Genomic DNA, 13,712 nt, shown 5'->3' on the forward strand with positions numbered 1-13,712 from the left:
TTATGATGGCCCAAAGCCATACAATTTCGAACCGTTTAGACGTGAGAGGGCGAATGAGGAAATACCGAGAGCCGATGGCCGTCAAAGATAAATAAATGCATGGTCAGAGGAGAATGAATGGAGAGTTGGTGTAGTGTCCTGGTGAGTTGCTACCATTTAGAAACGCAGCAATGACCGCTGGAGCTAGTAGTCAATGAACAGCAGTGCATACAATAACATTTTTTTTTTTACTGTCAGTGAATAGCATCGAGTGAAAGTCAACGTTTTCTTTTTATCCAGTGACAGTGATTATGTCGTTGGCTTAGAAAAGTAACGTTACCCTGAACTTAGTCAGAATATCTATAAATAGAGGCATATAATGCAAGCTTGACAGTCCCACCTGTGAGTGTTTATTTCTAAACTTTTACCTCTTTCAGCGGTGAAAATGTTATTTCACCGTAGCCGACGCCGAGTAGGTCTGGTAGAGTCTTCAGTCTGATTATTGTTGATAGTGCCAACTCGTTTTCCTCGCGATTGATTGTCATTGACACAGTCAGGCTTACCAGGATAGGGAGTGAGTAGTAAGCAACAACAGCTATAGGTGACAAGAGATGTGTTGCATGCACAAACATGCATAAGAGACAGGCTTCAAATGACGTTTCCAACCTACTTACAGAGTTTAAAACTTACGAATCTTTCCTACTTATCCCTAGGCAATACCGGTACACTGCGTACAGGCAGGCTATACGATGGGCTTATGGAGTTTTAGGGAGGAGTATAAGGGAGCCTCTACCCTCTTGTGTGGTTTCAACCATAAAGCAAAACTTCCAAAGTGGCCTCGTTTGAATGAGAATGAATAAAAATAATTCTGTAAATAAATATTAATAAATAAATATTCTGTTGTGATCGCCCTTAAAATGTTATAAAGTACACAGAACACATGGATTTTAATAAGTAAAAACAGTTTATTGGCATTGCTTGTAAGGGTTACTAAATATTTATTGAACAAGGACAAAGATTACTGAACAAAGACACAGGTTGCAAGTAAACAAATCTATATAAAAAAGCCCACTGATGAAGAGCTAGACCTGATACCTTTCATAAATAATAATAATAATAAACATTTATTTGTATAGCACTTTTCATTCATGGAATGCAACGCTTTAATTTCATTAGTACTCTGGCAGAAGCATTATGTATCAATTGTAGCTTCGCTAAAGAACTCTTCGAAAGGCCAGTGTACATAGCATTGCAGTAATCAAGATGAGAGAAAATAAAAATATGTATGAGTTGCTTAGCATCATCCAAGGATAAAAATGGTCGAATCTTGGCTATATTTCTCAGATGCCTGGAAAAGTGTGGTCTTACCTGAGGGGTCAACTGATGGTTCTCGTACTCACTCACACTCACACTCACTTACACACACGCACGCACACACAGAGTCACACACACAGTCACACACACACACTCTTTCATGAATGCATATGCAGTGTTACGTGCAAAAGCACATCAAGCTGACACAGTGAGCCCAGACAACACCGCACACAGACGTTGACAAGGCACAGGTAAAATGATTGGTAAATTGTTTTGAATTACATACAACAAATTTCATGCAAATAACAGACAGAGGAGCAGACATGCAGCATGCAGGACCCCGTGAATGGGGTACAGCGACAATTATTGCCACTTACAAAGACGAAAAAATGTAATGATTTAGTGCACAGTAAAACCAAAGCAACAGCACACAAAAGGAAAAACAAAACATGCAGAATACAGGAAACCACCACCAAATGAGATGACAGGGACAGAAGGAAAGAAGATAACTAAATAAATACTTACTAAAATAAATTAAAATAAAATAAATACTTACAAGTAAATCATTGGAATTGTCTGTGGAAAAAAATTTTTAATAATGTGAATTTAGGTTCTCTTGTAGCGTGACTGCCGGGCTAGGAAGAGGCTGACGGCCTCCTCCTTAGGAACCTTTCAAAGGATTTGGCGATGGGGGCGGGTGCATCGGAGGACAAATTAGCGCTAACCTCTCGAAGAGCTGCAGGTGAATGGGTGTAGCTTTCCTGAAGGGCCTTCATCAATGATGTTGCATAACCTGCAGACATAATAATAATAATAATAATACTTAATAAAGATCATTGCCAGTGATCACAGATGTCTCGTGAGCCATCTCAAAATATGATAGAGCTGCATGACACTGCTTACCGTATGAGGCTGCCTCTTTGATGGGACGCACCACATGGGCACCTTTTCTGAAGCGCGGATACCGCACGCAGTACTTCTCCGTCCCATCACTTCTCCGTGCTGTCTCCCGGTTGGCATTGTGATTATAATGCAGCGCCGCTAAGAGAAGCCTACAAAATAACACATTTGAGAAATTTTTTGAAACTTGGTTTATGTATGACAAAATACTACAATAGGCATGATAATAGGTACTATTATTACTATAAAAGGCATAATAATTGGCTGTATTATTCCATTGGATAGCACTGACCTGCTATACATCCCAAGGTATGAAAACCCTGTGTGCTTGGGCGCGAAGTGCAAGATGAGGGAGTGGTAAGCCTCAAGGGAGAAGGTCTGGTGCTGTGGAGACAGCTGTCGAACATCTTTGAGTAAGGCAGTCCTCGCGATTATGTTCTCCAACTTTATTGCTGCCAATGAGCCTGCAAAGACCAAGACAGGTAGGCAGGGAGGCAGACAGACAGACACACACACAGATGGAAAACGTATAAATAGACAAGAAGATAGATTCAGACAAAAAAACAATTTTTTAATGGAAACACATGAAATGGTCCTGCTTATGAATTATAGCAAACATAAACAGTAAACAGAATGTTATGAGATTGCCAGGGAATGAAAAAATAATTTAATCATCATAGGTCACATATCAAAGCACTCAGACAGCAAATACAACAAAACTGTAGAGCGTACATAATACCACATGCTGTGTGTGCTGTACCTGGGTCCAGCCACTCTTTGTTGCGCTGATCCCCGTCTAGAGGGCCATGGGCACAACTGGAGAAGGCAGGGGTGTCATGGTCATGGATGTCCTGGATGTGGTTGACTAAACTTTTCTATTTAGCCTCCATGACTGCTGGGTTGCCGTCCTGGGTTGAGGCTGCAGTCCAATAGAGGTGATTCACTATAGCAGGCCTCCACAGCTGTAGTTGGTCACACTCTTTTGAAGCTGCATCTAAGGCCTTCCCCAGACCTGTTTTAGAACAAATGGTATTAATTGATATGCACTAACAAAAACTGCTTCAAGGTTCCAACAATGGATACATACTTTTGGCAATGTGCCACACATCAAAATAATGCTGTGTCCCTTCAGGGCTCAGCTCCTCTCTCACCCATTTGGCAACCTAAGGAGAAATAAACAAGCTTTAGTGGATGATTGACTGGCCCTCAGTGCATAAGCAAACCACAAACATCCAGCTTCAGTGCAATTCAGATATTTACATTCTATACTGCATTTTTATTGTAAATACCTGGCGATGACGGTCCGTGATCAGCGTTGACAAATGCAGGTCCTTTCCCCTCAGCAGGCCAACACTGCGCTTGAGCCCTTCAAGCTCACACCATGAGCTGTTGGGGACCTCTGAGCTCTGCAACATGACATAACAGTGTAAGTGTAGAATGCTGGTGTTGCTGAAGGAGGCGTGAATGAACCGACGCGTTGCTGGTCCAAGCATTACGATACACTTTACTCTAGTTAGGCAATACACAAAGCTCTAAGCATCGTTGTACTAGTGGAAAGATGTTATATTAATATATAATCAGTTTACTAAATTGCAGAGTTCCTTTCTTTGTCTAATAACATCAGGTTTACCTGAACAAGCTGAACATCCACCACCTTGTTCACTCTGTCCTCGATCAGAGAGTAGGATCCATACTTTGCACAGTGCCCAGGAGAATCTGACCTGGAATTAATTACAAATTTGAATTAGGTTTCAAGTTTTTAATAACCAAGGTCTGTAAAGACCATCCACCATGTCATCTGAAAATGCCAAATTAAGCCACCCTACAGGATAACAAATAACAAAATCAAAATGTGCAACTGGTCTATGAGCTCTCAAACTGGTTTACCTGCAGTCACCAGCAAGAACTAGCCCACCATCCATTGCCCGTAGGTCACTAAAATTCTTCGCTTGATCGTTTTGCCAGGCCTGAACGATTACTGGGATGGTGTAGCGGCGCTGATGGCGAAAGTAACTGCTCGCACTGATGCACTGCAGGCCAAACAGAGTGAACATTCTTAATGTCTGGTTGGCCAAACATCCAGTGAAATGAATGGCCCCGCTTAACAGGAGGTTGCAGGTTGGCATGTTCCTGTGGAGCATTGGCTGGTTTTGCCAGAATCGGTGGTAGCCACATGATGCACAGACCTGGATATGTCAAAAATAAATAAATAAGTTTAAAAATAAATAAATAAATAAAAAGAGTAATCAACAGTATATCAGGATTCAATATAGATAAAGTACTGTACATTACTGGTCAAAGATTTCGTGTTTTCAATGAAACACACATGACAAATACAGTATATAACACTCAAATATGATGCCATCACAAACCAATAGACTAAAGTCAGCCTGGTACATACATTGTAAATTAACTGGCAAGACAGTCAGAGCAATCAAATTGTAATTAGATATTCTGATTTTATAATCAGATGGCTTGCTGCGTAAACAAAACCATACCTGCTTGATCTTAAGAAAAGTTCCTTCCTGCTGCACGATGCTACTATCTGACCTCTCACAACAGGCCGGACAGATGTCAAAAAGGCACATCAGCTCCTCTTGGCAAACAATGAATTTGTTAATGCCACTACAAAAACAAAAAAATTGTTGGGGGGGCATCATTCAAACTACCAAAGCTACAGTATACAAAAATGAGCATTCAAAATAGTCTATGTTGGTTTTAAATGATCTCACTTGTGGTGGGGGTCACACGTGTAAGGTGGCTCATCAAACAAGTCCTCCTCATGCTCCTCATGCATCGGCTCTTCGGGCACCCATGATAAGTCACTGATGACAGAGGCATTATCATCATCTTCATCTGTCTGTTCAGGACTAGCGAGGGGAGTGGAGGTTTGTGGGCAGAATGATGTCTGTATGCTCACACTGACCATCTTGGGCTTCAGGTTAACCTGCACAGCTGTGGAGAGGCAGTAAACACCCAAACATGTGACAATCGTGGCAAATCTAAACGGCTATGTTTTTTGGTGTAGGCTATGTATTAATTTAATCAATGTGTATGGAAATGTTCTGATTGCATAGATACTGGCAATGTTTTAGACTATATGATAATATCTACCCCTTAAAATACCCAAGTTTTACCGTGAGACCATCGGGGGGGCTTCAAAGAACACTGTGTCCCAGCGTCAGAAGTGGAGGAGGGCAAGGGCTGATCCCCAGTATAGACACTCTCCACAGTGTCTACACTGTCCACAGTCTCCTGCTGTGAGGCGTCTATCAACATCTTGCAAAAACAAATATGAAAAAGGGTCAGCAAAATGCAAGGGTGTAGTGGTGAAATAAGAGGTGGGTATACTATGAATACTTAGAAGTGATTTTCAAGCACATTGGGTGCACAAGCACATTGCAGGAGCACATTAAACATTTAATCATTTATTTTCAACTTGGAAGTACTGAGAATTATTTACTTATCTTTGAAATTCCAAGACGATAAGTAAATATTCCCAATCATTTCATAAGTCCATCGATAAAATGGGACGTGTGTGCTACAACTAACGTTAGTGTCCCAGTTGAAACAATAACCTATGGCACAGCCGTACCAAAATCAAAACAGTGCGAGTGGGTGAGAAAAATGCTAAGAGGGTAGGTGCTACACAAGAGAAAAAAGGTTGGGAACCACTGACTTAGATTACAGTACAGTGGACCCAGATATGTGATACTAAATGTTTTACTTGCGTTTAGACTTCACTACAGCCCTGGCGACACGGTCACGGTCAAATATATGTGAAAGAGAACCGTAGCAGTCAAAAAACAAAACGCGAACACACCATTGCGAAAGCCGCTTGATCTGATCCAAACACTCATGATGATATGGACTTTTACCTCAGGGCAATTTTGTTATTATTCTAATTTTTATTCGTGAATCACGAAATATGCTCTTCTAATGTCAGAGTGATCGTGCTTGTAAATTAGTTGAGGCTGTGTCAAAGGGAGCACGGTATACAAAATACACACAGAGCTAGCAAACACACAGCTTGTAAACATTAACGTTAGCATGATGCTTACCGTGGCAATTTCTCGCTTGCGGCAGATGGTGTCTCTCGACCTCGGGACAGGGCAAGCAGAGAGGTTTGCGTTCACAGACGGCACGGCGGTAGGAAGTAATTTAGCACTTCTCTCACTCTTTAAACCAAGTGAGACCATCTTGGCATCCCCTGAATTGTAATCCTCCTCTTTGAAATGCGCACTGCATATTCTCGAGTAGGCGGTGACAGAGCTCGCTGAAAAATCTGCCCGCCTAATCTTCACAAACTGCACCCAGCTTCGGAAGATCGCTTTGTCCTTGGGGAAGGAATGGACCCTATGTCCAGTTTTGCTGGAGTTCTTGCACCCGCCACAAACACAGTAATAAACCATTTTGACTTATTTATGATCTACTCTTTATCTATCTCTAAGCTATCTGTTATGCTATGCTATCTCACACTATATATGCTATGCTTATCTATCTATCTATCTATCTATCTATCTATCTATCTATCTATCGTTATCTATCTATCTATCTATCGTTATCTATCGTTATCTATCTTTCTTTACTTATAAATCTGTCACTGTCACTCTTTCACTAGCTAGCTACTCCTCGTATCACTCTCCCTCAATGGTAAGGCGGGCCGCGGGCTTTCGTCTGTCGCCCAACAGTCAGCGAGTACCTCATGTGACGTCATGGAATGCATTGTGGGAGAAATAAGAATCAGCACTAAGCTGTAGCTAAATGCTAACATATCACCTACTTCGCCGTATTATATTTTAATTTTTGAGTACCCTACAACATCAAATACAATGGATAACTGTTTAAATGTTTATTACCAACTAGAAAATTGCCAAAAAAGAAAAAAAAAAAAACCTGCACCATGGCCTTTAACCACAGGTTACTCCAGAGGGATTGTCTTTGCAATGCACAATGTAAACAAGACAAAAAGAATTTTGCCTTTGCTATCCTGTTCCTTGTTTTAGTAAAACTATTCACAGACAATTTTCAGAGGTTTACCATTACTCTCCCTGAGTGAGGAGAAGAAACTAACCAGATCTGTAACCAGGCACTACCAGCGTGTGCAAACTAAACAACGGGATATAGAACATCACTCACAGATTTATTCATTCACCCTCCCATTGTATAGAAATTATCTCATATGTGCATAAACGTATCCTACTACACATATTATTTTAGGAACTAAAGATATCCTAAAACAAATCACCCTTTAATGTACTTGTCTTTCAGGAAGAAATATGGAACACTTTCACATACACTCTTGAGAGCTAGACAGGTCATCAAGAGTGCTTGGCGGTGGACTAAAGCCTCAGTTGTAGCCTACTGATAAACAGAAAGGGCTCAGTTATGTGAGTAATGTCAAGGCTTTTCTGCTATCTCTCCTTTAAAGCATGAGAAATTCCCTCCTGAATACTGACAACCAAAATACACCCACATTTCGCCTGCTGGTTCGCATGTCACTGAAATCTCTTCTATCAGTCACATAATCTAATTAAAAAAGAATAAACTCATCACAAAAGCAGCTAATTAAAAAAATGTCTCACTTGAAGTAGCAAAGCGAGATAATTTCGCAAATCTTCAAGGCTGGTTTGATAACATTCTGCTCTGAACCCGAACACAGCAGGGGATGTAATGGAGGGCCGAGGATAGCGACAAATGGAGGAGGTCTTGCTCACTGCGTCATTTAAGAGCAAATTAAGGGGGCTTTCACACTGGCAGTTTAGTTCGTAACGGGGCACGGTTCACATGAAAAATCGCTAATGTGAACGCTGTCATGTGGACCCAGGTGCGCACTGGGTACCGAATCTGAGACTACGTGGAGTAGGTGGTCTGAGTTCGGTTGCTCCCGAACCGTGCTGTGGTTCGCGTGTAGGCTATGGAAAAGCAACACGGACCCGGGTGCGCACTTAAGTAAAGTATCCTGCGCATGCGTTTTAGCCGATTATGATGTATTTTGTTAAAGCAGAACTAAGTAACTTTTTTACCTTAACCGAACAGCTTTGGAGTCATTGTAATGTTTATATTACTGATTTCGTGTTGAACGGTGGTCGTCTGGCACCCCCCTGGTGCCTGTGAGCGGCAAAATCACCCTTGCAACTTTAGGCCGGCAGGCCGCCGTGTGATATCAGGTCTCGCGAGGTAACTAATTGCTTTACGGCACTGCACGCGTACACGCCCCCATCCAGGATACGGCTAGCTATAAGAACAACTATCGTCCCATGGCAAAGCTGTCATATAAGAAGCAGAAAGCTAGAAAAGCATTGTCGGAGGAACAGAGAAAGAGGAAATGGCAGACTGACCGAGCGAGGACTCAGACACGAGTAAACATCGGACCTGCGTTTTCAGAATGGCGAAAAAAACGGAGTAAAACGTGGTCGGAAGAGTCCAGAAAAAGGTAACGAGAATATGACAGCACGAGGAACCGGACAAGAGTCCTACTCGCTCAGGCTTTCACTGTTAAAGTTGATTCCTGCGATTATCATGAGAACAGTTGTCAATATCTCACATAATTATCAGGACATAAATAAGCCTACACATTGTAAATAGAGTAAATGAGCGCAATTTGCAAACTATTATGATAAAATGCAATAATCATGTCTAACACCATCATAACGGACATTGTTACGAAATCAGGGCTCTCACAAGACCCAGAAGGTCTTTTTTCTTATTTATTTAACTTCTTTTAACTTCAGAGATGCATGTTTAGAATTTTGTGTAATGCACAAGCTGCTGCAAAAGATACTAGACACGAGCGCAACAGTCAAACTTGTCTGTCTAGTGCATGTTTACATAGAAAAACAATGGAAAAGCAGTGCAGTGCGATGCAGTTTCAAGTAACAGGGCTGTTAATCAGAATAAAGTCAGTTGTATTCAGCTGGTCATGTGATCTAATCATCAACTATGTTTACCATAAGTAGCCTACTCATCATCATAAGTATTCACTTTTTTTAATGAGGTAAAAATTACTAAGTGCCTGAAACTGAATTATGCCACTTAAAGTGTTGTTATAGTTAGCTAAAACAAAAACTATATTACAACGTTTTTGGTATTGAATTAAAACTGATATTAAAATATATATATATTATATGAAAAACGTCTCAGGTTACTATTGTAACCATAGTTCCCTGAGAACAGGGAACGAGACGATGCGTCCATCGACGCCATGGGAACGCCCCCAGCGTGACTGCGTCTGAAGCATCTATGTCAACTAGTCCAATGGAAAGAATGAGCGTCACGGGCGGGTGACGTCATGACCAGGATATGATAAAAGCACATCCGGTGCAAACCGGCATTAGCTTCGAAAATTGCCGAAGCAAGCCGATCACAGGGATGCAGGAAGTATGGCAGGGTGACGCATCGTCTCGTTCCCTGTTCTCAGGGAACTATGGTTACAATAGTAACCTGAGACGTTCCCTTACGAAGGGAACTCAACGATGCGTCCATCGACGCCATGGGAACGAGAATACCCAAAGCGCTAGACTTTCAAATGCCTGAGTGTCAGCCTGTTGTCACACTGCACCAAGCACCTGGGATCCTGGGGCAGCATCCAGGTCCAAGCTGTAAAACCTCATGAATGTGAGCGGTGAGGACCAGCCCGCCGCATCACAAACGTCTTGGAGAGAACTCCAGATAATACGCTTAGAAGCCATACTCCTAGTGGAATGAGCCCTGACCACCAAATGGTTGGCCAGAAGACTCACAAGCAAGAAGAATAGTCTCGACTATCTATATGCTCAATAGGTTGGATTTTCTCGACAGAGAAGTCCGATGAACATAAGTGTCCAGTGCTCGCACTGGCACAAGAGGTTCAGCTTTTCCTGGTCCGAAAAATGGGGGAGGACAGAAACCTGCAGCACAATAGGCCTCGGAATAATGGTAGGCACCTTTGGAACATATCCATGTTTCGGGTAAGATTGCCTTGGCCATCCCGGTGCACTCAAGGCAGGTGGGGACCGAAAGGGCCTGAAGGTCTGACTCTTATAGGGACGAAATAGCTAGCAGAAAATAGTCTTAAAAGAAAGGAACTTCTCTGAGACCAAATCTAAGGGCTCGAAGGGAGCCCCAGATAGGCCTTCTAGAACTATTGCAAGGTCCCAAGCCAGCACCTTAGTGCAAGTTGCATGCCTCAGCCTCAAAGTGCCACGAAGGAAACGAGTGATCAGGGGGTCTCGACCCAAAAATGTACTACCCACCAGGGCGTGGAAAGCCGCAATGGCCGCCACACATATTATACCTTAAGCGTGGAAGGACATAGACCTGATACAAAGCGTTCTTGCAGAAACTCGAATACTGTGTTTACTGAACAGTTAACCGGATCCCACTGACGCTGGTAACACCAAGAAGTGAAAAAACTCTCGAAATAGTGAATATAGTTTCCTCGTAGCGGGAGCTCTGGAGCTTAGAATGGTCTAAACAACCTCGGTTGAGAGACCACTCTCTATGAGTTGGGCCCCCTCAGAGGCCAAACCCACAGTTCCCAAATCCCCTGCCGGGGGTGCAATATTGCATCCCCTGCCTGAGACAGAAGGTCTCTCCTGATCGGGACCTCCAAGGGAGGTCCGTCGAGGAGAAAAATTAGGTCCGCAAACCAAATTCAGCTCGGCCAGGGTGGTGCTACTAAATAGGCTTATTCCATCCTGGCGGATTCACTCCAGAACTCCTGGGAGCAGAGCAACGGAGGGAAATGCGTACAGACGTAGCCTCGGCCACGTCTGCACCATAGCATCCAGCCCCGAGGGGACTGGTTGAGTGAGGGATAACCAGAGTGGACAGTGCGTCGTATGCTGAGACGAGAACAAATCCACTTCTGCCTGGCCGTAAAACTCCCATATTTGCTCCACCGCCTCGGGGTGGAGTCCCCTGGCCTCAGCCCCTGCCTCGACAGGGTGTCTGCTCCAATATTCTGGCCCCCCCCGGAATATACACTGCCCTCAGACAGCGTAATTTCTTGAGGGACCAAAATAAGAGGCCACCAACGTGTTGTCTGTGGGTCAAGAACCAGAGTTTCCTCCATATAACCAAGGCGCGGGGATACTGCCGCGTGATCTTGATCGTAAGGTGTGGGTTTCCCCTCAGGAAGAACCCTCTGGTCCTGAGCCACCTCTGTAAAGGTCTCACGTACAGCAGGTCAAAGGGTATCACATTGGACGCTGCTGCCCTGAGGCCTAACAGTCACTGTTCCAGAACAACACATGATGGCCCCTCAGGTCTGGGAGGAGATGTCTCAACGCATTGAAGACGACCATCATCTCTAGGCAATTCATGTGCCAAGAGAGATGATGACTCCTCCACAAGCCCTGAGCTGAGCGGCCTTCCAATACCGCTCCCCAGCCGGTGAGGGAAGCATCTGTCGAGATCACAACTCGATGGCAAAGAGCTCCCAACACCGGACCCTGGGTTAAGAACCAGTGTTTCCTCCATATAACCAAGGTGCGGAGACACCGCCGCGTGATCTTGATCATACGAAGTTGGTTTCCCCTCGGGGAGAACCCTCTGGTCCTGAGCCACCACTGTAAAGGTCTCATGTACAGCAGGCCAAAAGTTATCCCGTTGAACGCTGCTGTCACAAGACCCAACAGTCTCTCTAACTGTTTTACAGTGCGTGACTGGCCTAGCCTCAGCTCTTTTGTGGCTGTTAGGATAGCAGCTACACGAACGGGCGACAGAGTGGCCCGCATCGACACTGAATCCCATACCACACCAAGGAAAGTGGTTCTCTGTACTGGAGAAAGCACACTCTTCTTGGCATTGAGCCTCAACCCCAACATCTGCATAGGAGCGAGAACGACACCTCGGTGCCGAACCGCTAACTGTTCTGATTCCGCTAGAATCAGCCAGTCATCTATGCAATTCAGAATGCATATGCACTGCAGCCTGGCGGGGCCAGAGCTGCGTCTACACGCTTCGTGAATGTGCGGGGTGATAGAGCTAGACCGAAAGGAAGTGCCTGATACTGGTGTTCTTTGCCCCAAAGAAAACCTCAGGAACCTCCAGTGCTGAGGGAGGATGGAGATATGGAAGTATGCGTCTTTTAGATCTATCGTGACAAACCAGTCCTCGGATCTGATTTGAGTCACGATCTGTTTGAGTGTCAGCATTTTGGAATTGAGTTCCAGCACCAAACACTCCAACAGACGAAGATCTAGTATGTGACGCAGCTCTCCATCCTTTTTTGGAACAATGAGATAACGACTGTAAAGACCCGACGCAATGTCGGGTGAGTACACCTGCTCTATAGCTTCCTTTGCTAACAGGGCCTTTACCTCTTGCTCCATTACCAGAGCCTGCTCGGGATGCACCACTGTGGGCAGCACCCCGTTGTAACGAGGAGGACGAGAACCAAACTGGATTCTGTATCCTTTCTCTACAATCTGCAGGACCCAATGAGAAATATTCGGCAGAAGCCCCTCGAGGCTGGTCTCTGGTGTTATCGAGACAGCCAATTCCGGAGCCTGAAACATAATGGCAGGAACTACCTGAACTGGCCGCTCTAAGGCCCCCCTCAGAGGGCGCGAAACCGATGCTGTGCCGCAGCATAGCATCAGCGACTCGCTGGAGACCGCTGCGCCCTGAAGCACCGAGGGTGGCAGGGTTGGCAGAACGGTCTCGTGAGGACCCCGAAATGTAACGGGCACCGTAAAATGAGGTGTACACCGCTCCACTTCGGTCGGGGCTGTCCTCACAGGCCTGATGCGTGAACATCAGGACCTTTTTTTCTTTTGAGCCGCAGCCTTCTCAGCGTGAAGAACGGTCCTCGGATCCGGCTTCTGCTTTGAAGGCTTTGGCTGCTGTGTTGTGTATGAGAAACTAGACGGCTGGAGCTGCTCACGCCCAGCAGCCCCAGGGGGTTGGACATAGCGAGGGAGAGATTATCTTGTATCTTTCTCTATGATTCCCATCAAATTGAGCCAGAGGTGTCTCTCAGTGACCACAAGGGCTGCCATCCCTGAGAGATAAATCTGTGGCCCGACGGAGTTCTCAAACCCCATCGGGCCAAACTCCCTCACTTCTGTCCAAATACCGCAGCAGGTCAGCCTGATATGCTTGTAGCACTGCTATGGTGTGCAAGCAGGCCCATGCTAGACCCACTGCCATATATGCTTTTCCCACTAGATTAAAAAATAGTTTTCTTTAATGGTTTAGTGAGAGAAGCCGACGCCTTCAGGTACAATACTGAACCGGGAGACAGATAGCTCGCAAGCGTCTGTTCTACCCGGGGTATTGCCCCATAGCCATACCCTCTTAACCCCCAAATATCTGAATATACATGAATGTGGGGGCTAAAAGACAAGAGGAGTAAGGCTTTTTCCATGATCTAGACAGCTCGCTGTGCAGATCGGGAAAAATGGAAGGCCCCGTGATGGAGGTGGAAAAACAGAGGGAAGGAAACTCGTTTAATCTATTTTATTTTTAGGACGAGTGCCCCCTTATTTCTGCTGGCCATAAATATTTAATTTATCTACAGCCTTAGTAAACAC

General features: G+C 44.5%; 2 protein-coding genes and 1 long non-coding RNA gene across 3 annotated transcripts; all 3 read right to left on the reverse strand.

Annotated features, from left to right (window-relative positions):
- Positions 1-1,724: 1,724 nt before the first annotated feature.
- Positions 1,725-2,651, reverse strand: LOC143721354 (uncharacterized). The gene is made up of 4 exons (XM_077211659.1): positions 2,486-2,651; positions 2,197-2,345; positions 1,922-2,086; positions 1,725-1,817 (listed from the first exon to the last, which is right to left on the reverse strand). Exons 1-3 carry the CDS (start codon positions 2,494-2,496, stop codon positions 1,929-1,931), a joined length of 318 nt encoding a protein of 105 aa, XP_077067774.1. The 5' UTR covers positions 2,497-2,651; the 3' UTR covers positions 1,725-1,817; positions 1,922-1,928.
- A 276-nt stretch (positions 2,652-2,927) lies between these two features.
- Positions 2,928-3,914, reverse strand: LOC143721386 (uncharacterized). Its single transcript, XR_013196730.1, has 4 exons — positions 3,824-3,914; positions 3,483-3,599; positions 3,281-3,356; positions 2,928-3,205 (listed from the first exon to the last, which is right to left on the reverse strand). It is a non-coding gene; the product is annotated as an uncharacterized LOC143721386 (long non-coding RNA).
- Positions 3,915-4,848: 934 nt separating this feature from the next.
- On the reverse strand, positions 4,849-5,553 carry LOC143721347 (uncharacterized). The gene is made up of 2 exons (XM_077211648.1): positions 5,331-5,553; positions 4,849-5,148 (listed from the first exon to the last, which is right to left on the reverse strand). The coding sequence occupies exons 1-2, from the start codon at positions 5,470-5,472 to the stop codon at positions 4,922-4,924; spliced, it is 369 nt and encodes a 122-aa protein (XP_077067763.1). The 5' UTR covers positions 5,473-5,553; the 3' UTR covers positions 4,849-4,921.
- Between the last annotated feature and the right edge of the window lie 8,159 nt (positions 5,554-13,712).

Source organism: Siphateles boraxobius, unplaced genomic scaffold (genome assembly GCF_051911475.1).
Source record: "Siphateles boraxobius isolate OS27281-9 unplaced genomic scaffold, OSU_SipBor_1 12, whole genome shotgun sequence".
Lineage (NCBI taxonomy): Eukaryota > Metazoa > Chordata > Actinopteri > Cypriniformes > Leuciscidae > Siphateles > Siphateles boraxobius.